The sequence below is a fragment of the Muscardinus avellanarius genome (assembly GCF_963383645.1).
Source record: "Muscardinus avellanarius genome assembly, chromosome: 5".
Lineage (NCBI taxonomy): Eukaryota > Metazoa > Chordata > Mammalia > Rodentia > Gliridae > Muscardinus > Muscardinus avellanarius.
Genome location: NC_137790.1, coordinates 139902463 through 139928651, shown reverse-complemented (window position 1 = coordinate 139928651; position 26189 = coordinate 139902463). Strand labels below are relative to the sequence as shown.

The window sequence follows — 26189 nt, the reverse complement described above, 5'->3', positions numbered from 1 at the left end:
CTCTGCTCAGCAAAGCCCAAGGCCTCGGCCCACTGCCCCACTGGAGGGGGCTGCAATCAGGCATTGCTCTCCCTGGGCCCTGGGATCCTTTGATGCAAGATTGCCGGGTATAGCTGGGCGCAGTGGCGCATGCTTATAATCCCAGCAGTTGGGAGGCTGAGACAGGGGGATCATGGTTGGAAGACAGCCTCAGATACTTAGTGAGGCCCTTTACAACTCAATGAGAACCTGTTTCAAAAGAAAGAATAAAAAATAGGACTGGGGGTGTAGTGTGGAGGGAGAATGTCCCGGGGTTCCATCCCCAGTACCGCAAACAAACAAACAAAACAAAGAAAAAGATTAGCCAGGTGTGACCCCAGGAGCAGAGAGTAAAAGACAGGAGCGTTTGGGCTCGTGCCCTTGCCCGGTCTCCCCCGAGCGAGTCTGGTCCGTACGTCTTTATTGGGAGAGAGATCCAGTCTCCTTGGCTCTGCCAGCTCCCTAGGCCATGAGGATTTCGATGTCGAGCTCCAGCCGGCTGGCTCTGACCTCGTAGTGGCCCCGGATCAGGCCGCGGGCCTGGCTGGCATGCCCCCGCCAGTGGGACTGGATGACGCAGGCCGCCCGGCGGGCCTGGAGGAAGCGTCTGCGGGCCTGCCACATCCGCACCTGCGCCTGCACCTTCACCACCGCCCACTCCTGGCAGGTGTAGAGTCTCAGCGCCAGGCGCCGCCTCTGCTCCAACATCCTGGCCTGCACCGACCTCCACCAGCACTGGATGACCCAGGCCCTGAGCGCGGCGTGCAGTAGCGTCCGGCGTACCGTGTTGCCGCGCCACCACGCCTGAATCTTTACGGCCGCCATCTCTAACTGATGAGCAGGAAGAAGAACACGGAACATCTGAACAGGGAGCATCTGAGTGCCTCTGGTCCCCACCGCTGGTGCTTGGGGGAAAGGAGGGTGGCCCTGCTCTCGAGTCTCTTTATTTTATTTTATTTTATTGGCAGTACTGGGGATGGAACCCAGGGGCATTCGACCTCCGAGCTACAGCCCCAGCCCTATTTTTTAGTCTTTATTTTGAAACAGGGTCTCACTAAGTTGTGGAGGGCCTAAATAGCTGAAGCTGTCTGTGAACTGCGATCCTCCTGACTCAGCCTCCCGAATGTAGGGATTACAGGCGTGCCCACCACGCCCGGCTCAGCCTCCATTCACTTTAATCTTTATCAATTCATCAGTGCTGGGGGTTGAACCCAGGGAATATTCTACCGCCAAGCTACACCCCCAGCTCCATTTATTTATCTATTTATTTTTATTTATTTATTTTTGTACTGGGGGTGGAACTCAGGGGTCTTCTACCTCCAGGCTATACCTCCAGGCCAGTTTTATTTATTTATTTTTTAAATTTGGAAACAGGATCTCGCTAAGTCGCTGAGGCTATCCTTGAGCCTGCAACCCTCCTGTCTCAGGCTGCCAAGTACTGAGATTACAAGTGTGCGACACTACGCTTGGCCCACACCCCTCTTTCTTTTAATTTTGAAACAGGGTCTCACTAAGTTGTGGAAGGCCTCACTAAGAGGCTTAAGCTGGCCAAAAACCTGTGATCCTCCTGTCTCAGCCTCCCAACTACTGGGATTACAAGTGTGTGCTGCCACGTCCAGTTTTTTATTATTATTATTATTATTATTATTATTATTATTATTATTTTGCAGTACTAGGGTGTGGACCTAGGGGATTGTACCTCTAAGCTGCACTTCCAAACATTTATTTATTTATTTATTTATTTTTATGGGTCTGGGGAAGGAACTCAGGGGCATTTGATCTCCGAGCTATACCCCCTGCCCTATTTTTTATTCTTTATTTTGAAACAGGGTCTCACTGAGTTGTGGAGGGCCTCACGAAGTAGCTGAGGCTGTCCACAAATTGCGATGCTTCTGTCTCAGCCTCCCGAATGCTGGGATTACAAGCGTGCGCCACCACGCCTGGCACTTCCAGCCCTTTTTATTTTTTATTTTGATACAGGGTCTCACTAAGTTGGGGAGGGCCCCCATAAACTGCTGAAGCTAGCTTTGAACCTGCAACCCTCCTGTCTCAGCCTCCCGAATGCTGGGATTACAGCCATGTGCCACCACGCCTGGCTCCCACTCACCTTTAGACACTCCTTATGATCTGCCTGGCAGGTCCCTCCCAGAAGGGCCATACTCACAGTTCCTGTGTCTTTGGCCCTGGTCTTTAGAGTCCACTCATCTATCCTTTAGACTGCCCTAGTCTCTAGCCCCGCCCTTGACTGTTAGTCACACCCCCATCATTGGACTCCGCCCATCTGCACACCAGCCTCGGGGTCAGCACTTTACATCCCAAGTTCTCAATTCTGCTACTCTTTCAGTGAAATCAACACTGATGCGTTAAAAAAAGTTGGAAATCTATCTATAGCTTATGTATTTTTTTTTTTTTTTTGCAGTACTGGGGATGGAACCCAGGGGCATTCTACCTCTGAGCTACAACCCAGCCTTATTTTTTTTAATTCTTTAATCTAAAAAGAGCTTCACTAAGTAGCTGAGGCTGTCTGCGAACTGCGATCCTCCTGTCTCAGCCTCCCGAATGCTGGGATTACAAGCATGTGCCACCACACCCAACCTATGTTTTTATAAATACATATATACTTATTATTATTATTATTATTATTATTATTATTATTATTTTTGGTGGTGGTACTGTGGGTGGAACCCTGAGGCTTTCTACCTCAGGGCTATACTCCCAGACCTATTTTATATTTTTTATTTGGAAACAGGGTCTCACTAAGTTGCTGAGAGCCTCACTCACTAAGTAGCTGAGGCTGGCTTCGAACCTGTGCGATCTTCCTGTCTCAGCCTCCCAAGAGCAGGGATTACAAGCGTGCGCCACCACACCCGGCCATATATACTTTCAAACACTAATTGTTCACCTTTTACTTTTTCCAAAAGAATAGAACTCTATCAACATATTTATTTCAAAGTGGCCATAAGTGATATATTTGTTGCTAGAATCTAAGGAGTGTGTGTGTGTGTGTGTGTGTGTGTGTGTGTGTGTGTGTGTTTTACTGGAGACTGAACCCAGGGGCATTCTACCTTTAAGCTACACCTCTCCTAGCCGTGTTTATTTTGAACAGGGTTTCACTAGTTTGATGAGTGTCTCACTACTTGCCTAGGCTGTCCTTGAACCTTCGAGCCTCCTGTCTCAACCTCCCAAGTACTGGGATGCCAGTGTGGGCCACTATCACTGGCTGCCATGCAGCTTTCCTGCAAGTAAGGGGGCTTGCCTTAAGGAAACTCACAGCCAGCGTGGATTTCCTGCAGCTCACGCGTCAGGGCTCCTGGAGGGATCTGAGCAACCTGTCCCCGGAAGTCTAGGTTTCTGCATAAAATCTGAAAGCAAGAGCTTTTAGCTGCAGCTCTGTCTCTTCCCTCTAACTCGCAGTGCCCTCCTCCTCCTGTTGGCGGTGAATGACAGCTTCTTGGGGTGCGCTGAGGAGGTGGCTGAGTCAGGACACACTTAGTTGGGAATTGACAGCATTGATGGAGGTGATTCGCGGTCACCTTCGGGAGTACATTTTGTGTGAGCCAGTCTGTGGTTGCTCTGTTGGTTCACCCCGTGTCACGGTGGGAGGATGAGGGTTAGAACTGCTCCTGTTACAAATGGAAGTGTCACTACCAATGTCACGAACATGTAGACAGGAAGGAGGGGGTAGGCTGGGGTGCAGAGGGGAACGGGCCCAGCGCGGTGCGCATTCTGCGTCGCTTGGAAATGCACGGTACTGTAGGGTTACAACGCACCAGTAAAAGTATATAAAAAAACAAGCACATCTATCATCGCAGGAACGTGTCCCACAGTGTCCAGCACGGGAGCGGTGTGGGCAGGAGAGGAAAAGGAAGGTCTGGGAAGTCTGGAGCAAGAACCTGGTCGGGAAAATTCTTCCTGTTACCAGACACGTAAAACTGTCAGTAGAGTATTCTATTCTCACTGATGCCTGATTAATATTAAGTTGTCATGTCAGAGAGTCACTCCATAAACAATTATAAACATATACATTTTTTCTCTTTTTGATGAGGATTTTGTGAAGTAGAATTTATCCGAATTCCTGTGATCACAGAGCAAAGCCCGGTAGGAGACTTTGAATGGTCTGAGAGTCGGTCTGAGAAATCACATGTTTTATGCATCCTGAGAATCAGTAATAAACACGTTTCTATGGGAAATGATGACAGTACTTGGAGGCTGAGGTAGGAGACAGCCGGTTCAAAGCCAGCCTGGGCAACTCAGTGAGACAAAATAAAGAAAACAAATAACAGGGCTAGGATATAGCTCCGTGGCAGGATGCCCCAGGGTTCAGTACCCAGTACTGCACACAAAACAGGGAAAATTATATTGTGAAAAGGTCACTGGAAGAAGTCCTCAGAGGATATGCAGCTAAAAGTGTAGGGAAAATTCTACAGAGCCGAGACAGAAGATGTCAACGCTGTGTGTGCTCAAGGTGTTTACCCACTTTTAAACATCTGTGATTTGTCATGATTTCTTTTCTTATCCTGATAATTATTTTATTTATAATTCTCCCTTTCTCCTGAACTCAGGGGTGTTCGACCTCTGAGCTATCCCACCAGCCCTATTTTTTCCCCTTGTTTTTGAAACAAGGTCACACTAAGTTGCCTTGGGTCTTGCTAAGTTGCGGAGGCTGGCTCTGAACCTGCGATCCTCCTCGCTCAGCCTCTCACTTGCTGGGATGCCAGGCGTGAGTCACGGAACCTGGCTAGCAAGTTGTTCTTAAGATGATACAGACTCCTTCTCCCTAATAATCTAGGACACACACACACACACACACACACACACACACACACACACAGCAGGAGATTATCTGACACCATCTGGCTAGAGAGCCACGTGATGACCACATCAGGCCAAAGCTGTGCTGTGACAGATTGATGTGTTTGGCCAGTGAAACCGACACATTTACATTGGCTTGATGATTTGTTTTGCGTGGACAGCGCGGCAGCGCTCACTCCAGTTCCTGCCAGTGAAGTCGTATTCAAGAGCACAGGGACAGATACAGCTTGCCTTTCTGGGATAGATGCGGCCTGGTGGGGAATCAAGGATGGCTAGCTGAATATACGAGGGGGCCCAACGACACATTTAAAGTTACAGACTTGGTTTGGGAGGCTGAAACAGGAGGGTCGCTCGAGGCCATAAACAATTAAGGCCAGGTTCAAGGCCAGCCTTAGCAATTTAAGCAATTTAGTGAGGCCCTTAGCAACTTAGTGAGACCCTGTTTCAAAAAATGAAAAAAATATATAAAAGAAAAGGGCTAGGAGTATAGCTTGGAGGTAGAATGCCCCTGGGTTCAATTCCTAGTATCAAAATGAATGGATGGATGGATTGTCGCAAACCAGCTCAGTCTAATCGGGGCGCGAGTCCACTCGCCGTCGAGAATCTCAGCAAAGATGGGGAAGGATTAGAGTGAAGTACTGCAGCCTCTTCTCTGCAGCGACTCTTTCCCTTCTAGGAACTAAGAGTTCCTAGTGACGGCGCTCTCTAGAAAGAATCTGATATGGACAAAGGCTTCTTGAGCCAATGACACTTTATTACAAGAACCCCCCAAAATTTATACCCTTCACCAGTAAGGTTAATAGTAAGAGAAAAGGAAGTGAATGCAATCACTGTGAAACAATAGTGAATGACATGTAAACAAAGGTAAAAAAACTAGTCTGGCTTTCAGCTGGCTTTTGGCTTTCAAGAGATTAACTCCGGATCCTCTCCCAGATCTTGCAGACAAGCAGTTCCAAAGGGCAATCTTCCAGAAGAAACGGGCACGCCCAAGGCTTGGAGGCTTCTCGGGGAATCTTCTTTAACTTTCTTGGAACTTTCCATCTTTTGGGCTCAGTCCATATAGCAAGTGTGGGGAGATGTGGTGATTCAGGTGGATGTGATAGGGTTTCTTCAGGTGTTGGCATCTTACCTTCTAAATCTGAAAGCTTAAGCAAACTCACAACACAGTTTGGCAGACAAAACACCACAAACAACACCATGAAGTTCTTGGATTTAGTTGTCAGATGTATTTCCTTAACTGCTGAACACTCTTCTTTAGACAATAAGCCTATTAAAAGCCTATTCATCTTTAATAATCCATTTCCCTGTCACAAACCCTCTGCAACCTGCTTCTAACTTTCTAATTCCTTTCTTTCCCAGTTGGGACGTTCTTATGATAAGCTCTTCCTCATGCAAAAATGCTTTTCTTACTCTTACGGTATTTCCTTTCCTTCATACATATATATTTAGAGCATCTGTCCTTTATTTTGTCATATTCATTTCTAACCATGCGGCCAGTCTCTCTGTCTCGGGGAATGCTCATACTGGGCGTAAAAGTCAACAATCTTTTTCCTTCGGCTCTATTGTATTTGGGCAACTAAGTTGTTCATCAACTAAATTGCTTTGAAGTCACACACAAAGTTTTATCTTCTCTGTCTCTAGGCAGGATCTCAAGGGTAAACAGAGTTACCTTAAACTGAGCTACCGGTTACCGGTTACCGGAGTTAATGGCTTAACCTAAGTTAGTGATAGGAATGAGGGTCGGAGACCATTTGTGATTGCTGCAGCTGGAATGCTTATCACAGCATCTGAGTTCTGGCCAGTTTTTTCATTACTATTGAGCAAAGCCAAGGGCGTTTAGACAAATTATTAGAGAATTTATTTCCACGGATTCAATTTCTTTCATAGTCCTGATCTCACATCACCGGAGCAATTCGTGTAGAGAGTTAAAAGGAATCATTACCAAGAAAATAATAGTCATGAAGGGTATCTAAAAGTGGGGGGTACTTTGGCCAGAGACGACACCTCCTTCTCGGGGCTTGTTGCCGATTGGCTATGTGGAGTGGGGTCTCAACACATAGATGCCAAGGCAGCAGGCAGTCTTGGCAATGGATGGATAAATAAATAAATAAATAAATAAATAAATAAAATGTCCCCAGGGCCAAACATAATGATACCCACCTGTAATCCTAGTACATGGGAAACGGAGACAGGAGGATCGCAGGTTTGTGGCCAGCCTCAGCAACTTGGAGATACCCTGTTTCAAAAATAAAAAATAAGCCAGACTTGGTGGTGCATACTTGTAATCCCCACGCTTGGGAGACTGAGACAGGAGGATCACACAGGTTTGAAGCCAGCCTCAGCTACTTAGTGAGGCCCTCAGCAACTTAGTGAGACCCTATTTCCAAATAAAGTATAAAATAGGTCTGGGAGTATAGCCCGGAGGTAGAAAGCCTCTGGGTTCCACCCCCAGTACCACCAAAAATAAATAAATAAATAAATAAATAAATAAATAGGTAGGGGTGTAGCCCAGAGGTAAAATGCACCTGGGTTAAAAAAAAATTGCCTGTATCTCATGTGTTAGAGAAGGCAACCATGTTTGGAGGCAGGGCCTGGCTGCCAGGGAAGTGTCCCTGGGGTTGTGGCCAGGGCCAGTATTGTCTCCCAAGCCAGCTACTGCAGTTTCCTCTCTCCCCTGCAGCCATGTGCTAACACTAGCTCTCACGCTCTCTCTCCATTCCCCTGCCGCGATGCCCTGAGGACCTGCAGCCCAGGCTCCTGCTTGGAACCTGGACTCACATAGACTGAACTCTCCAGAACTGTGAGCAAGTAAAATTCTCCTTCCTCTAAGTATTGCGTGTCAGGTGTTTGGATCCGACACAGAGGATGCTGGGTAAAACACAGCGCTGGCAATTTGGCGGGGGCAGACGGGGCACCTGGCAGCGGCAATGTGCAGCTGCACGCAAGCAAAGCTGTAGGCCGCCGGCAAGTGCTGCTGCCTTTCCGGAGGGACGGGGGCGTCAGGGCGGGGACGGGGGGTTGTACGCCATTCACAGTAAGAGGTGTGACTGTGTGTCCATCCTTGTCACCGAATGACTTAGAGCCCCCAGCCAGGCTGGGATGGCCCAAAATAGATACAAAGAGGAGCTGGGCATGAGCATTTAGTGTGCCTTTTGTGGGTGTCTCGGTTAATATTTCTACTGCTCTAATCCAAAACATCTGCTCTCACAACTTGGAGGAAGGGAAGCGTATTTGCTCACAGTTTTTGGAGGTTTCAGGGTTTAGTCCATGTCAGGCAGGGTCTGGAGAGCTCAGGATATGGCTGCAGGAGAGGGTGAGGACAAGGCTCTGCTCTCACATCACAGAGACTGGAAGCAAGAGAGAAAGTGAGCAAGTGGGTTCAAAGAAAAAAAATACAGTCCCTAAGGCCACACTCCCAGGGACCCACCTTCCCCTGCCACTCCGCTCCTGCCTGGGGTATCGCCCAGAAAATCCATTACCATGAATCTGTCCAGGAATGAGATTACAACCCTCCCTCCGACTCAACTATATCGACTTTGAGCTTCAACATGTGAGCTCTTCACGGGGTTTTCTACATATAACCATAATAATGCTCTTGTAACTGACGGACAATCCTAATGCCTATTTGTCCAACACGGGACCAGGAGACCTTCACAGGAAGCTCGTTTACATGGCGGAGGCCCTTGCAGCTCTTGTCTGGCCTGTGTCCGGTTTATGTCTGCCGGATCACAAGCCTGCCCTTGCGTTCTCCTGGAGTCCTGGGGAAAATCTGGCCTGGGGTGGCCCCCGGTTCTTCTTCTTTTTAAATTTTTTTAAATTGGGGCATTGATTATAGTCGTACATCTTAATGGAGTACAAGATGGTAGAGACATACAGGTACACATCACTCAATTAGCTCTTACCCAATTCCCACCCTCTTCCCTTCCCCCTACCCTCTGGTTCTTCTGATGGAAAGTACAAGTTATTATTATTATTTGGAATTGGGGCTTGAACCTAGGGGCATTCTACCTCCAATCTACACTCCCAGTCCCTTTTTCTTTTTTTTAATTTTGGAACTGGAGCTTGAAATCAGGGACATTCTACCTCCGAGCTACACTCTCAGCCCTATTTTTTTTAACTCTTTTTTTTGAAACAGGATCACTAAGTTGCGGAGGGCCTCACTAAGTAGCTGAGGCTGGCCATAAATGTGCGATCCTTCTGTCTCGTCCTCCCAAGTACTGGGATGCCGAGTTCCCGGTTCCCAGCCTGGTTCCCAGCCTTTTAAAAAAATTTTTAATTTTAAGTAAGGTCTCGTTACGCTGCTAAGGCTCAACAAGAGCCCGCAACCCTTCTAGATAAGCCTCCCATGTGCTGGGATTAGAGGTATGTGCCAGCACGGCCAGCTTACAAATTAAATCCACACTGTCACATGGGAAATATGTTAAAAGTTAATCACTTACGGCTTCTAGGGAGGGAGAGCGCAGTGAGCTGAGAGGGGAGTTTCTGTCCCTGCATCACTTGAAGCAGGACTGAAAAGTGAGAAAGAGGCCAGAGAGAGAGAGGGGGAGGGACAGGAAGAACTGGCAGGAAGCATGTAAGGGGAAATAGCATGGGTCACTTCTTTAGGTTCAAGGATAAATGCCTTAATGTTGTTCTACAAGTAAGGGCAGGAAATATCTTTTTTTTTTTTTTTTTTTGCGGGTCTGGGGATGAAATCCAGGGGCATTCAACCTGCAAGCTACACCTCCAGCCCTATTTTTTATTCTTTATTTTGAAACAGGGTCTCACTGAGTTGCAAAGGGCCTCACTAAGTAGCTGAGGCTGTCCGCAAACCGCGATTCTCTTGTCTCGGCCTCCCGAATGCTGGGATCACAAGCGTGCGCCACCACGCCCGGCTTCTTAGTTCTTTCTCTTTTTAGTTTTTCCTTTCTTCTTTCATTTTGTTTTTGTTGTTGTTATTATTAATTATTATTATTATTATTATTATTATTATTATTATTATTATTATTTTGTACTGAAGATTGAACCCAGGGGCATTCTACCTTCAAACTATATCCCTAGCTCTTTTTATTTTGAAACAAGGTGTTTCCTTTTTTGGGGCGGGGGTGGTATTAGGGGTGGAACCCAGAGGCTTTCTACCTTTGGACTATACTCCCAGACCTATTTATATTTAGGGTCTCACAGAGTTGCTGAGAGCCTCACTAAGTAGCTGAGGCTGGCTTTGAACCTGTGCGATCCTCCTGTCTCAGCCTCCCGAGTACTGGGATCACAAGTGTGTGTCACCACGCCCAGCCATTCAGTGTTTTCTATAAATATCCTTGAGTAAATTGTTTCAGTCTTGAATAGTTCAGAGTCAGGCAAAATAAAGGCAAGCCCTTTGAGCTGGTCCTGCAGGGACCCACGGACAGGTCAAGATAAACAACACAACTTCCAGCAACAAGGCTCTCTCTGGCTCTGGGAGCCCAGGCAGTGGAGGCTGCTCGAAGGCTGCTTCAGAGCTGGAGTGAGTGGGAGTTGGGGCCACAGTAAATTATACATGCCACGGAGCTCATTAATCATGATTCAGGCTTTGTTTTGTTTTTCTTGAGTAAGCATTCACCCAGCTGCTACAAACTTTTGATTGGTTTTTAGATTTCATTAAAATCCACACTGACATTTATGGATCGTGTTTACTGCTTTAGTGGAGGGACAGTGTTTTGGAGTTTTCCATCCTGCTCTTTTTGATGACATCACTCGTGTGTGTGTGTGTGTGTGTGTGTGTGTGTGTGTGTGTGTGTGTTTGCAGTACTGGGGATTGAACCCAGGAGCCTGAGCGGGCTCAGCAGTGAGTGACATCCCTATTCCAGTGTATTTTTTTTTTTTTTTTTGGTGGTACTGGGGTTACTGGAAGCCCTTCTGCCTCTGGGCTACAGAGACCTATTTTATACTTTTTTATTTTTGGAAACAGGGTCTCCTAAGCCAGCGCGGCTGGCTTCGAACCTGCACAATCCTCCTGTCTCAGCCTCCCAAGCTCGGGGATTCCAAGCGTGCGCCACCATGCCCGGCCCCAGTGTATGTTTTTAAAGTAAATGTTATCATCAACTTGCTTTCTTATCTTCCTTATATCAGGGTATGCACAGCATAGAAATTGCTATTTTTTAAAATTATTCTCTATTTTTATTTTTTTTATTTTTTATTTTTTTAATTAATTAATTTATTTTTTGGTGGTACTGGGGTTCCTGGAAGCCCTTCTACCTCTGGGCTACACTCCCAGACCTATTTTTATATTTTTATTTAGAAACAGGGTCTCCTAAGCCAGCGCGCGCGGCTGGCTTCGAACCTGCGCGATCCTTCTGTCTCCGCCTCCCAAGCGCGGGGATTACAAGCGTGCGCCACCACGCCCGGCTTATTCTCTATTTTTAAAATGAGAATTCTATGAAGGAGTGTGTGTATAACAGCTAACATTAGTTACCTTCCAGTTTCTGTGGTTCAGGAATTCAGCAGTGTCTTACCTGCGTGGTCTGTCTTAAGTTGCAATCGACATGCTGTCTGGACTGCTGTCACCTGCAGGTTCAGCGGGGCTGAGGAGCCCCATCCACGGTGGTGCCGTGGCTGGTGGCAGTATCCGTGGTTCCCACTGGCTTTCTTGTTTCCTGTGCTTGGTTTCCATTAAATGTCCTGAATCTGTGAGTCAATGGTTTTCATCAAATTTGGAAATACGTTTCCTGGTGATTTGGAAATATGTTTCCAAATTTGATGAAAACCACTAACTAACTAACTATATATACATACATACACACATGTGTATATGTGTGTGTGTGCATACATGTGTATATTTTTGTTGTTGTATGGTACTGGGATTGACTCCGGGGGCATTCTATTTCTGAGCTACATTCCTAGACCTATTTTTATATTTTATTTGGAAACAGGGTCTCACTTAGTTGCAGAGAGCCTCACTAAGTTGCTGAGGCTGGCTTAGAACCGTGACCCTCCTGTCTCCGCCCCCAAGCGCGGGGATTCCTGGCGTGCGCCACTATGTCCCAAGTCTCCTTTCTTTCTCCTTCTTCCCTCCCCCTTCCCCTCCTTCCCCCCCTTTCTTTCTCTTCTATTGTTCTGGCTTATCAGCTAATCCTGCCAGTTGTATTCTTTATCTTAGACATTGCCATTTTCATCTTCAGATCTTTTTTCATATCTTCCATGGCTCTAAATTTAACTTTCTGACCATATGGAGTGCAGTTATAGTAACTGTCTTAATGTCCTTGTCTTCTTAGTCTGATATTTGGGTCAGTTTTGATTGACTGATCCCTCTCCCACCTCATGATGGATTGTATTTTTCCCTGTTTCTTTGCATAGATGGCTATTTTTTTTTTTTAGCAGATGTCAGACACTGAAAATTTTATTTTGTTGGGTGCTAGAGATTTTCATATTTCTATAAATATTTCTTCTTTTTTTCTGGGGATGCAGTTAAACTACTAAGAAACCATTTGGTCCTAAACTTTGTTAGGTGGGGTGAGAGCCATGTTTAGTCTTGGGTTCATTGTTCCCCACTGCTGAAGGATGAGTACCCATCTCTGCCCCGCACATCTGTTCTGGTGGGAACAGGCGCTCTTCCTAACTCTGTGAACACTGGACACTGTTTCTCTAGCCACGGTCCTTTCCCTGATCTAAGGTGGCAACCAGGTGTTGATATGCCGCTGGGTGCTTAATGCGGACCTGGTGATCTGCAGACGTCTTTCTCTGCAGCTCTGCCTTCTCCCACGGTCTGCACCGTGAGTTCAGCCCCCTTGGTTTCCTAGGGTTCCCACTTCTTCATCTCACTCGGGGAACCACCTGGCTCTGCCTCCCTGCGCTCTGGCTTGGGCTTCCCCGACTTTGTACCCTTTCTTTCAGGGAGCATTGTCCTTTGCTGCCAAATGTCCAGTATATTGAACTGCATTGTTTCCTACATAGAATTTGTTGTTGTTTTAGATAGCGAGGCAAATCACATCCCTGTCACTCCCTTTTGGCTGGAAGTGGCAGTACTGCACAGTCTTAGCGTATGTTCATACACCGTGTGAAGCTTACTGGTAAGTTCTGTCATCAGTTTATAGTTCTCTTCTGTAAGTACCTGGTAACTGCTCTTCTAAGAGGGTGTGAGGAGATGGGGCAAGGGCAGTGTGAGGCCTTGGGGGGGTCTCCCACACTGGGCTTATTCCATTCGATTAGGCTATAATAGCTCTATATTACTTCAAAACTCTGTGAACTTCAGTTGGAAAATATTTTCTTAGTATTTACCCTCTCTCTCTTCCTTTTCTTCTCTTTCCTCTTAATTTTTTTTTTTTTTTTTTGTAATACTGGGACATTCTACATCTGATCTACACCCAGGCCTTTTTTTTTAAATTTTGAAGCAGGGTCTCATCAAGTTGCTGAGGCCAGCCTCCAACCTGTGATCTTCATGTCTCAGCCTCACCAGTACCGAGCCTACAGGCATGTGCCATCGGGCTTGGCTATTCCTTGGGATTTTTAAAAAGTACATCACCATTTCGATGATAAATACTGACAACTTTTTAGTTCTTTCTGAAAATGTGTGTATTCCTCCTCCCACTTCTTTCCTTTCCTTTCTTCCCTCCCGTTCTTTGTTGTTGCACAAAATTTTTAGTACAGTGGGATTTTGTTTTGTTTTGTTTTCGTTGTGGTACCAGGGCTTGAACCTGTTTGTTAGAAAATGAGCTTGACGGCAGGAGTGGGTTTTATTTGGGATAAAGGCCTGGGAGGGGAGCAGCTGACGGTGGAGAGGGTATCAGAGTCAGAAGCTGCTTCCTCACAGACTCGGGGCTTTTTTTATGGGGTTAGAAGTGGGGTCAGGGTGAGGAACAGGAGTGTAAGTTGTTGATTGGTGAGTCTGAGGTCTGGCCATATCTGGCAAAGTCCTTGGCCAGGAGGCATGGTAATGGTCAGGGGTGTTTTTCTTTGAATTTGTGCCGTTTCTTCAATTTGGATTCTGGGTGGCCTTTGATGCGAGTTCATGGTGCCTACAGAATCCAGGGGCGTGCTACCTTTGAGCTACATGCCCAGCCCTCTTTCTGTGTCCTGTGTTGAAACAGGGTCTTGCTAAGTTGCCGAGGGCCTCACGAAATTGCTGAGGCTATCCTCAAACCTGCAATCATCTGTCTCAGTCTCCCCAGTCCTAGGACTACAGGCGTGAACCACCACACCGGCTTAATACAGCGTTAAAAAGCATCAGGGGAATGGGTATTGCTTTGCCCTCTGACTGTAACGAGAATGATTAGTAATGCTTTCTCACCAATAAGGTTGTTTATGGGAGCCTATTTTATCTAATTGTTTCAAATTAATAATGTTTTATCCTTTTCCGGTGTTTTTTTTTTTAAATCAAGACTTCTATTATTTTTTTTTTTAATCGGGAATCAATCTTCCTTTCCTTTCCTTTCTTTCTCTTTTCTGCATGGCTCGAATTGCATGGCTCTCTCCTCTTTGACCTGTGACCAGGGAAGATTACATCAACAGATTTTCCTTCTGTGGAAACTTCTTCACAGTAGTGGACCTGTGTGGGGAGCCATTAAGGTTTTCCCCTTATCTTTACTAAAAGAATGCCTTTGACTGTCCTTTGCCCAGAGTCAACAAGGTCTGGGGTCGTGGAGGGTTCAAAGTAATTAAGGTCTGAGAGAAGACTAGGTTGGTGTTGTTCGTGATGGCCCGAGGGTGTTGATTGACCTGCCCGTGATGTGTGTACTTTGGATTTGTCATTATTGTAATCCGGTGTACCCTGAAGTGAGAAACTGTATAAATACCACAAGAGAACTAAACCCGGGATCGGCCAGTAGAGACACCGACCCAGGAGTAGACTGGCGACCCTCCCACGCTTGAATTGAATTCTTCAATCCTCAGTCCTCTCTTCAGAACCTGTGCTTTTGCCGGCTGGCTCCGGCAGACGTGGGCTGTGTTTTAGGCACCCAAGCCTCCTCCCCAAGTTGAGAACTCACTTTCTTATCTGCCTTGGTGGGAGATAGCTTTTCTCTAATCACATAGCTGGAAGTGCCAGTCTTCTTTTTCCCAGTTCCCCTGGTTGCTTGAACAGACACATGACCAGGTTTGGCCAATCCAATGTATCTGTCAGAGACCTGAAGCACGGATCCAGAAGACCAGGTGGTGCTGGTGGTGGGATGCTGAGGAGGCCGTTTCTGCGGTATGGTGTTTCCTGACACTGGGCGTGTACTTCCTGTCTCACTCGTGTACTTGGGGTTGAATTCAGGAGTATTCTACCAATATGCCACACCTCAGCACTCGTGCGCGCTCTCTCTCTCCCTCTCTCTCTCTCCCCCCTCTCTCTTTCTCTCTCCTCTCTCTCTTCCTCTTTCTCTCTTCCTATCTCTCTCTTTCTCTCTCTCTTTCTCTCTCTCTCTCTCTCTATATATATATATATATATATATACACAGTCTCACTAGGTTGTTGAAAGTCTCGCCAAGTTGCTGTGGCTGGTTTCAAACTTGCAACCCTCCTGTCTCAGCCTCCCAAGTACTGAGATGTGTGCCACCAGGCCTAGCTCTATCTCTCTGTTTTAGTGCTGGGGGTTGAATCCAGAGGGGCTCTGCCTCTGTGCTACACCCCAGCTCTATTTTAGCTTTTGAGACAGAATCTTGCTAAGTTATTATGAGCTGACCTTGAACCATTAATCTTCCTGTCTCAGCTTTCCAAGTACTGGGAACACAGACGTGTGCGCCACCACATCCAGCTGTGAACCACATTCTTTTTGGCAATAAAAATCACACAAATAAGGAAACTTCAGCTGGTGATGGTGCACACTCGTAATTCCAGTACTTGGGAGGCTGAAACAGGAGAATCGTGTGTTTGCGGCCAGCCTCAGCAAGTTGGTAAGGCCCTCAGCAACTTAATGAGACCCTGTTTTATTTTTATTTATTTATTTATTTTTATTTTTATTTTTGGTGGTACTGGGGTTCCTGGAAGCCCTTCTACCTCCGGGCTACACTCCCAGACCTATTTTTACATTTTTATTTGGAAACAGGGAATGAGACCCTGTTTTAAAATAAAAAATAGGCTGGGTGTAGTGGCACATGCTTATAATCCCAGCATTTGGGAGGCTGAGACGGGAGGATCACGGTTCACGGACAGCCTCAGCACTCCACAACTTAGTGAGACCATGTTTCAAAATAAAGAATAAAAATATAGGGAAAGGGGTATAGTTCAGAGGTCAAATGCTCCTGGGATCCATCCCCAGACCCTCAATAAATAAATAAATAAATAAATAAATAAATAAATAAATAAATAAATAAATAAATAAGGCTAGAGGTGTAGCGCAGAGGTAGAATGCGTCTGGATTTAATCCCCAGCAATACACACACACACACACACACACACACACACAGAGAAAGAAAGAAACTTCATTGTTTATTTTGTCTCAGCCTCCCAAGTACTGAGATTACAAGCATGTGCCAGCACACAGGGCGTCAAAAAGAAACTTCAAAGCATTTGTTTTCTGAAAGCGTTTTTTCACAGCGTATTAATTTGGCTGATGAGTAGCTCCCTCTAGGGGAGAAAAAAAATACCAGCTCCAGAATTTCTTCTGCTTGCTCCTGTAAGGTTGGTAACCTTTCCGGCTAGGGTTTTGTAGGCGTCTTTAAGCCCATGGGCCCATGCTGGTAAGGGGGACTATCGTCAGAATCATGGGGTGAGCTCCGTCGGCCCCTGTATAAGGGAACAGATAGTACAAGTGGCGATTTCCCGCACTGCGCGGACGGCGTATATGTTGGGGAGGTGGGCTCCGGGCACTTAGAGTTTTGCTTGTCTCATTCTTTGTTTCGACAAATGCCCAACTCTACCTGGCACCTGACTGGGTTTCAGTACTGTTTGAGTGAGTGAGCAAGCCTTTGAGCAGAAGTTCTGAGCTTAGTGTTGCTTGAAACTCATGGCTGGGCTCTGTGGCCAAGGCACTTGCTCTGACCTGGGGCAGAGAGCCCTGTGCTAAGGGATGGGGTGACTGAGACCACTCAGTGTTGATGGAGCCCTCAGCATGTGCCAGGCACTGATAATAGGGGCTGTGGACCCAGTGGCGAAGCAAATACGTAATATTCCTGTGCTTAGGACAGCTCCATACAGAATGTCTAGATGGCAGTACTTTTATTTTTTGTACCTCAGATCGAACACAGGGGCGTTCTACCTCTGAGTCACACCCCCAGCCCTTTATATCTTTTATTTTGAAACCGGGTCTTGCCAAGTTGCTGAGGCTGTTCTCAAAGCTGTGATCCTCTGTCTCAGCCTCCCGAGCAATGGGGTTAAAGGTGTGCGCCACCACGCCTGACTTACAGTCCTCTTCCGTAGATCCCTTTCCTAAGAAGACTAAATTCTGTGGCCGGTGTCCTTATCCCTGCGCTGTGGTCGCCTGGCTCTCCTATTACCACTCCTTTTGCCCCGTGTAGAGGCTGCACAGTACTGGGAGAGCAGTGAACTGCTGCAGGAAGGCTGCCCCTTGCGCTCCGTCTCCCTGCGGCGCTGGCTTGCCCGTTCACTCTGCCATGAGTTGGGGCAGCGAGACACGGGATCCTCCCCCGACACTGAGCAGATGCCAGCACCAACCCCTTGGGCTTCCAGCATGCAGAACCATGAGTTGAAATAAACTTCTTTTCCTCATAAAGTACCCAGTGTGTGTTCTGTTATAGCAACAGAACACAGACTAAGACAGTCTTCTTCAGGCAGAAGGAGGCAAAGCCACAGGCAGGTGGAACTCTAAGATCAATGAAATAACAAACATATGGGAAAATGTGGGTGCATGTGGACTATCTTAATAACTGTAACATAGTTGGGAAGGGAATTAAATGAAACTAAAATGCTCTGTGCTCCTTAGTTATCTGAAAATAACACTAAATTTGCATTCACTTTGAAAGGCGAGGGCTGCATGCTGTACTCATCATAAAGCTGCCCAGACCAGTATGCTAGCCCCGAGCCTCGTGTGGCTATTGACTCTTAGCTATGTGATTAGACCTGGATGATATGTGCTAGATGAAAATTTTAAAATACGCCAGAGCTCGAAGGTTTACTGCAAAACAAAAGAGAAAATGAAGCCAGACATCTGGGTGCACTCCTGTAATCCCAGTACCGGGGAGGCTGAGACAGGAAGATCACAGGTTCAAGGCCAGCCTCGGCTACTTAGTGAAACTTGCAGCAACTTAGTAAGACTCTGTTTCAAAATAAAAAATAAAAAGGGCTGGGGTGTAGCTTGGAAGTAACATGTCCCTGGGTTCAGTTCCCAGACAACACACACACACACACACACACACACACACACACACCACACATGTAAAACAGTCAAGTCAAAAGAAGGAAAAAAATGAACAACAGAGAGGGGAGAAATAGAACAGGCCGACGGGAGGCAAATAGTAAGACAGCAGAGGAAACATAAATACATCAGTAATTATATTAAGAATAGGTGGACAAAGGGCTCCGGTTAGGAGGTAAAATTGTCAGGCTAGATGCATAATTAGACAAAAATTTAGAAAGATTGAAAATAGATTGAAAATTATAGACCATGCAAACACTAACCAAGGAAATTGGTCCAATTAATATTAGACAAAGCCTATTTTAAGGCAAAAACATCTACAATAAAGATGCTCATTTTAAAATGAGAAACATCTGCCCTCAGGAATGGCATAGCAATTTTCAATTTGTGCTCATCTAATAAAGAGGTTCAAAATATATAAATCAAGAATTGATGAAATCACCAGGAAAAAATATACACACAGCCGGGCGTGGTGGCGCAGACTTGTAATCCCCACGTTTGGGAGGCTGAGACAGGAGGGTCGCACAGGTTCAAAGCCAGCCTCAGCTACTGAGTGAGGCTCTCAGCAACTTAGTGAGACCCTGTTTCCAAATAAAATACAAAATAGGTCTGGGAGTATAGCCCAGAGGTAGAAAGCCCCTGGGTTCCACCCCCAGTACCACACACACACACAAAAAAATATATATATATACATACACACACACACACACACACAGTATTTAAATATATATATACATACACACACAGTATTTAAATATACACACACACAGTATTTAAATATATATATATATATACATACACACACACACACACAGTACAATGGGGCATTCTAATACACATCTCTCAGTGTTGGAAAGAATAAGAAGAAAAAAATACTAAGTAAGAAAATGGAATTTTAAAATCACACGATTGACAACATTGATCTGATTAACATGCTCAGAAGAACACTGTAGCCCAAAACTGAAACGTGATTGGTCAGCACACACGGAATGCTCACCCAAATTGACCCCGTTTAAACCACACGGATTGTGTTCTACGGCCAGTTTAATTAAGCCAGGATTCAATAATAACAAAGACAATTAGACAATTTCCAAATGTTTACATCTAGACAATTTATTTCTCATTTATCTCTCTCTCTCTTTCCTTCCCTCCCTCCCTCCTTTCTTTCTCTTTTTTTCTTTCTTTCATTTGCAGTACTGGGGATTGAACTCAGGGGCATTCTACCTCTGAGACACACCCCTAGACCTTTTTTTTAATTCTCTATTTGGAAACACAGTCTCATTACATTTGCAGAGGGCCTCACAAAGTACGTGAGGCTGGCTGCAAACCTGCGATCCTCTTGTTGTAGCCTCCCAAGTACTGGGATCACAAGCCTGCGCCACCACACCTGGCTAAACAGTCCATTTTTACTAGTCAAAGAAGAAATCGAAGACCGGGCGTGGTGGCGCACGCTTGTGATCCTCGCGCTTGGGAGGTGGAGACAGGAGGATCGCGCAGGTTCGAAGCCAGCCGCGCTGTCTTAAGAGACCCTGTTTCCAAATAAAAATATATAAGATAGGTCCAGGGGTGAAGCCTGGAAGTAGAAGGGTTTCCAGGAACCCCAGTACCACCAAAAAAAAAATTGAAATAGTAATTAGAAGATATTTTGACCTGGACAGTAACAAAATACTACATGTCGAAAATTGCAGGATGCAAATAAAATATGCTTAGAGTGAAATGTACTGTTTCAAATGTATGCATTAGAAAAGGTAGAAAACAGTAAGATAATTATTCATTTTAACATGTTACAAAAGCAATTTAAGACCAGCGTGGTGGCACACACCTGTAACCCCAGTACTTGGAAGCATCACAGATTTGACGCCAGCCTCAGCAATTTAGTGAGATCCTATTTCAAAATGAAAAAGTAAGACTGGAGGTGTATCCTGGATGTAAAGTGCCCCTAGGTTCAATCCCCAGTATGAGGAGGAGGAAGAAGAGGAGGAGGAGGGAGAGGAGAAGGAGGAGGAGAGGGAGGAGGAGGAGGAATAATTTAAATCTAATAAAAGTAATAGAAAATAGAGATAAGGACAGAAAATTATGAAAAATTCAAGGCAGGGCTGGGGAAATAGCTCAGTGATAGTGTGCTTGCCTGCCATGCACAGGTCCTGGACTTTTTTTAAGAGTCAAGGCAAGAGGTAACGAAGTCTATTCAGGCATAATAATATACACCTGCAATTCTAGTACTTGGGAGGCTGAGACAAGAGGGTCGCAGGTTCAAGGCCAGTGTGCAATAACCTGAGAGACCCTATTTAAAAAAAAAAAGAGATAAAAGGGCTAGGGATTGAGTTCAGAGGTAGGATGCCCCTAGGCTCAATTCCAGTACCACCACAAAAGCCAACCCCAAACCCCAAACAACACCATCAACAAAAACAAAAAGCAAAGTCTAGACCCCAAATTTTTGAGAAAGATAAAGGGTGTTAGTGTCGGAACAGGACTGGGTAGAGTAAGGCGGTCATTAGATGCATCCTTCTAGATCTCACATCTGCAAGAGCAGGACGTGTGTGTCTCCATTTGCAGATGAGGATGGAGGCGCTCACGACCAGTGTCCGTTAGCAGCAAGACACCAACTACGGGGTTCCAGCTTTATGCTGGCATCTGTCCACTTCTCTGGAACACCTGGGCGTGGTGGCACACACCTGTAATCCCAGTACTTGGGAGGCTGAGACAGGAGGATTGCAGGTTCAAGACCACCTTCGGCAGCTTAGCAAGATCCCACTAAGTAAATAAAAAATAAAAAGGGCTGTCTCAGACCTTATTTCAAAATAAAAAATAAAAAAGGACTGGGGTGTAGCTCAGAGGTAGGATGCCCTTGAGTTTAATACCCAATACCTCCCCGCCCCAGAAAAAAAGAATGGGCTCCATTTTTGCTCTGTAAGTCACTGGGATTTGGCACATCATCATTTGTCTTTCTCCTATCTCTCAAAGAGCTAGCGCCCCAGCAGTTGAGCTTTCAGGCAACCTTAGGTTGGCAATTCTTAGGTTGTCTCTCAGATTAGCTTCTTCTCTCTGTTCAGTGTCCCCGTCTTGGCATCTCAGTCGCTGCCTTTCTCTGTCGAGCACACACGTGCTGGCACACAGCTGAGAATGTCGTGGCTGTCTGTACTCCATCGTTCATCGTAAGAATTAAGACGAAGGCTCTGCCTAACCCACTCCTGCTGCTGTAGCAAAGTACCTTCTGCAGAGCAATTTAGAAGCAACAGAAATTTGTTTTCCGTAGTTCTGGAGACTGGTAGCCCAAGGCCAACGCACTGTCGGATGCTGAGCCTGGCGAAGGTTGCTTACTCCGCTCCTTGCTGACACCTTGTCTCTGCATCCTCGCCAGGGCAAGCACTGTCGTCCTTCCATGGCAGGAGGGAAACCATGCCCTCAAGGAGACTAGTCTCATTCCCAAGGGCTGCACCTTTCAGCCCCAACTGTTTCTCAAAGATCAGCCAGTCTCAGGAAGTCAAGGGTTGGGTCAAAAGTTTTCTCTCATATGTGAAAGCAGGAGAGAAAATAGAAAATAAAAGCAACTGAGGTCAGAGACCAGTGGAAGAGTGGAAGGGGACAGAGGGAGGGGTGGGCAGGGGATGAAGAAGAACTGATGAAGGGCGTGTCCTAAATAATGCTTTGTGCATGTATGAAAGTATCACTACCGATCTCACTAACATGTATGGGGAGGGGTGGGTAACAGGTGAGATCTGAAGGGGAACACACCAAGATCTGTGTGCATGTATGTCTGTTTATCACTTTGAGCCTTATTATGACATAATTGCAATGCCCTGATAAAATTATGAAAAGAAAAAATGTCTATGCAAATGCAAAAAAAAAAAATGGAGACATCCACGTCTCGATCCTCGTGCATTGGAGACTAGGTCTCGACATGTAAATTTTGGAGGTATCGATGGCTCAACCGCCTCTCAGACATCTTTACATCCCTAGCCTCTGCTTTTTCGTCCAGGCCCGAGGTCCCTGGCTCTCACCTTGAGTCCCTGGAGACCCCCTGAACTTTCATCTAGGAAGTCTGGGGTCTGAGACCCTCCCCAGGGTCTTTCGATCATTGGCCCCCGCACAAGAGTTGGGAGAACCAATTGGGAGATGTGCCAGGGATGGGCGTCTCTGAGGCCTCGTATCTGGGGTGAGACTTTTCCTTCCTGGGCAGGAGGATAGTGGTGGTCCCTCAGGCAGTTACACTGTCTCTTCAGATCCAGGATCCAATGTGGTGCTCAATACCGATGGCAGATGCAGGTTGTGAAGGTTCAGCCTGGACTTGCTGCCTTCTGGCCTCTCTCTTCTGAGGGGCTCTCTTCTTTGAGTACTTTAGGAATAGCTTCCTTCTCCGCCTCCCAAAGCAGCAAGAGAATGACCCCCTGCCGTTGCCACCGGGCTGTGTCTGCTCTTGCCTTATCTAGCTTTGTAAGGTGGCTGTGTCCAGAATTGTGCATGACCAGTCCCTGAGATGTCACTGGAGCAGGAGGAGGGGCGTTTACAGTGCGGGCTCTGGAGGGTTAAACTAAACGCTCAGTGAGCCCAAGTGACTCATTCCTCCTCTCCATAAATGATGCAAATAAGAATTCGAAATGAAATTAGCACCTCAGGGGGGTGGTACACAACCTGTGGAAACACCTGCTAGCTAGGGTTTGGAGACCGATGGGATGGGGCAGGAGAGGGGGGCTCCACTTGGCAAAGCAATCTCCCAGGTAGATGGCACCTGCCATTAGAGTCCCGTAGCATGTGTCAGGAAGAGAGGCAGGAAGCCAGACACTTCTCACCACCCACCCGACATATGTACCTCCAAGAAAGCGCAGGGCCTGTGCCTGTGGGTGGGTGGAGGTTGTCAGTCGTCAGACATGGGAACTGGACCTCCGCGGGGCAGAAGGTGGGCATCAGGAGAGAGATTCCTCTTAACACTGGGGTCAGCTAACCGGTGTCGGCATAATTCTACTAGACACTGCAGAGCTGTCTTTGAGGTGACAAGGTACACAGGGAGCTTGTTTTCACTCTAGTTGGTCCGGCGTCCCCACCTCATCCCTGCTGCCCTTTAGCTCACAATACTAGGCAGTCACGGGGACATGTTCCCTGGGGAAGAGGCAGGTGAAAACAGCTTCATTGGACAGGCACCATGCTCAGCTTGGGACTCAGTTTTCAAAGTCTATAGTATTCAATTAAAAGCAATGTATGCACCGTGTGTGTGTGTGCTTGAATACAGTATTATATTCTTTTTTATTTATTTTTTTGGTACTGAGAATTGGACCTAGGGGAATCCTGCCTCCAAGCTATAGCCTCAGCCCTTTTATTTTGAAACAGGGTCTGGCAAAGTCACTGAGGCTGTGCTCCAGCCTCCAATCCTCTTGTCTCAGCTTCCCAAATACTATGCCACACTCTTGGCTACGTCACAAGACTGCAAACCAGAGAGAAGAAAGGATACTGGGGGCCTCAAGACACCAGAAATAACGTTCAGGGTGCGTTCTCTAGGACCTCTTTTTATCTCACACAGCCTACATTTGCTGATAAAGAAGATAGCAACCTGGAAACACCAAAGGGTAGGGACAAAAACGTGTCTTTTCTCCCCCCCAAAAAAACTCCACCAGGTAAAGGACAGATTAACAAGATACAACTGTTAGACAGTAGCCAAACACCACAGAAGAAGCCGTGACTCCCAGCCCTGAGCCAGCCCGGCCATACCAGAGTGGGGAGCCTAGATTCTACTCTTCCCAGGGAGCAATGGCACCCCAACCCTACTGCTGGGACAGTTTCAAAAACTATTGGGCAGGCAGATGTGGATGTAAGGTTTTATAGAGTGGGGAGAATTGGCATATTTACCATGCTGTCTTCCAATTTGTGAGCATGACTACTTATCTCCTGATTTAATTATATCGGCTCTGTTTCTATTTCCATTAGTGTTTTGTAGTTTTTAATAATACAAGTCTTATACATGTATTTCATATATTAAACTATTGTAATAGTTGTTGTTGTTGTTGTTATTATTATTATTATTATTATTATTATTATTATTTTGGTGGTACTGGGGTTCCTGGGAGCCCTTCTACCTCCGGGCTACACTCCCAGACCTATTTTTACATTTTTATTTGGAAACAGGGTCTCCTAAGCCTGTGCGCGCGGCTGGCTTCGAACCTGCGCGATCCTCCTGTCTCCGCCTCCCAAGCACGGGGATTGCAAGCGTGCGCCACCACGCCCAGCATGTGTAATAGTTATTTTTAAAAATAGGGAGACCATATTTTCTTCATTAGTGCCTAGAGATACAATTGATTTTTTTGGTTGTTTTGTGTCCTAGGACCTTAATGAGTTCACTTATCATTTCTGGGATGAATTTTTGTTTTGTTTTGTAGATTACCAGGGGTTTTCTACATATACAATCAGGTCATCTGAAAATACAGACAATTTTCTTTCTTGCTTAATGATCAGTGTGCTTTTTAGTTTCCTTTTCGTGCCTTATTGCATTGACTATAACTTCCAGCCCTCCATTAAGTAAGATTGAGGAGAGCTGACATGATTTCCTTGTTCTCAATTTAGTGGGAAATCATTCAGTGTTTCACTGTTAAGTGTACTGTTAGCCTGGCATGGTGGTGCACGCTTGTAATCCCAGCATTCTGGAAGCAGAGACCGGAAAAATCACAGTTCATGGACAGCCTCAGCTACTTAGTGAGGCCCTTCACAACTCAGTGAGACCCTGTTTCAAAAAATAAAAAGACTAAAAAAAAATTAGGACTGGGAGTGTAGCTTGAAGGTACCCACCTGGGTTGCCCTGGGTTCCACCCCCAGTACCACACACACACACACACACACACACACACACACACACACGTATACTGTTAACTATAGGGTTATTTTGTTTTTATAGATACCCTTTTCCCTTTCTCTTCCTTTTTTTCTGGTACTAGGGATGGAGTCTAGGGACATTCTACCTCCGACTACACTCCAAGCCCTACTTTTTATTCTTTATTTTGAAACAGGGTCTCACTGAGTTGCAAAGGGCTCACTAAGTGGTAGCTGAGGCTGTCCACGGACCTCAGTTTTCTTGCCTCAGCCTCTCGAATGCTGAGATTAAGGTGTGAGCCACGACACCTTGGAGGGGTTTTTGTTGTTGGTGGTGGTGGTTTTATGTGGATGAGTATTAGACTCAGTCAGACACTTCCTACTTTTTTATCATTCAATGTGTTAGTCACTGGATCAAAATACCTGAGGAAAATGACTCAGAGGAGGAATAGTTTATTTTGGCTTAGTTTAAAAAGTTCATGGCTGGCTGGCTCCAAGACAGAAACACCATCATGGCAAATGGTGGAAGAAATCTGCTTATATCATGGCAGCCAGGAAATGTGTGTGTGTGTGTGTGTGTGTGTGTGAGAGAGAGAGAGAGAGAGAGAGAGAGAGAGAGAGAGAGAGAGAGAGAGAGAGAGGAGAGAGAGAGGAGAGAGAGAGAGAGAGAGAGAGAGAGAGAGAGAGAGAGAGAGAGAGAGGAGATTGGGGATTAAGTCTGGGGATTAAGTCTAGGGTCATTCTGCCTCTAGGACACACCCCCAGCCCCTCAGCTCTCTTTCTCTCCCTCTTGAAAATCTGGTCTCGCTAGGTTGCTGAGTCTCAGAACTTGCTGAGGCTGTCCTTGAACCTGTGATCCTCCTGTCTCTCCTCCCAGGTACTAGGATTACAAGTGTGTGCCACCATGTCTGGCTTCCTACTTCATTCTTTAGGTGATGAAAAACTCATATCTCTATAATAGCAGGAAATTCCAGACTTGTCACGCAAGAGCTTCTTCAACCTGGCTTTTATGTTCTCTGGATATACTGTCCCTATTCTCATCTCAGTCCCCAGGCTCATCTTAGGGTACCAGTGTCATTTAGCACACAGGGAGAGTGTGGGAGTGACCGACTTGCATTCTCCTCCTGCAGCAGGTCCGGGAGTTAGCCATTCTCCACGTTTCCTCCTATCTCATGGTGTCCCATCAGTGTTGGGGGCTTCAGGGGTGTGTGCTGAAGTCCTCGACCAGTACTCTGTTGGCATCCCTTGTCTTTAGACCTAATGATGCTTTATGTAACTGCTGCTCTAGAATTTGCTGCATATATGTTTATAATTGTT

The 26189-nt window shown here is 46.2% G+C and overlaps 1 protein-coding gene across 1 annotated transcript; it reads right to left on the bottom strand.

The window, feature by feature from the left end:
• Positions 1–480: 480 nt before the first annotated feature.
• On the bottom strand, positions 481–2176 carry IQCF6 (IQ motif containing F6; the record flags this gene model as incomplete). The annotated part of the gene is made up of 2 exons (XM_080696632.1): positions 481–849; positions 2126–2176. 2 exons carry the CDS (start codon positions 2174–2176, stop codon positions 481–483), a joined length of 420 nt encoding a protein of 139 aa, XP_080552758.1.
• Positions 2177–26189: the final 24013 nt, after the last annotated feature.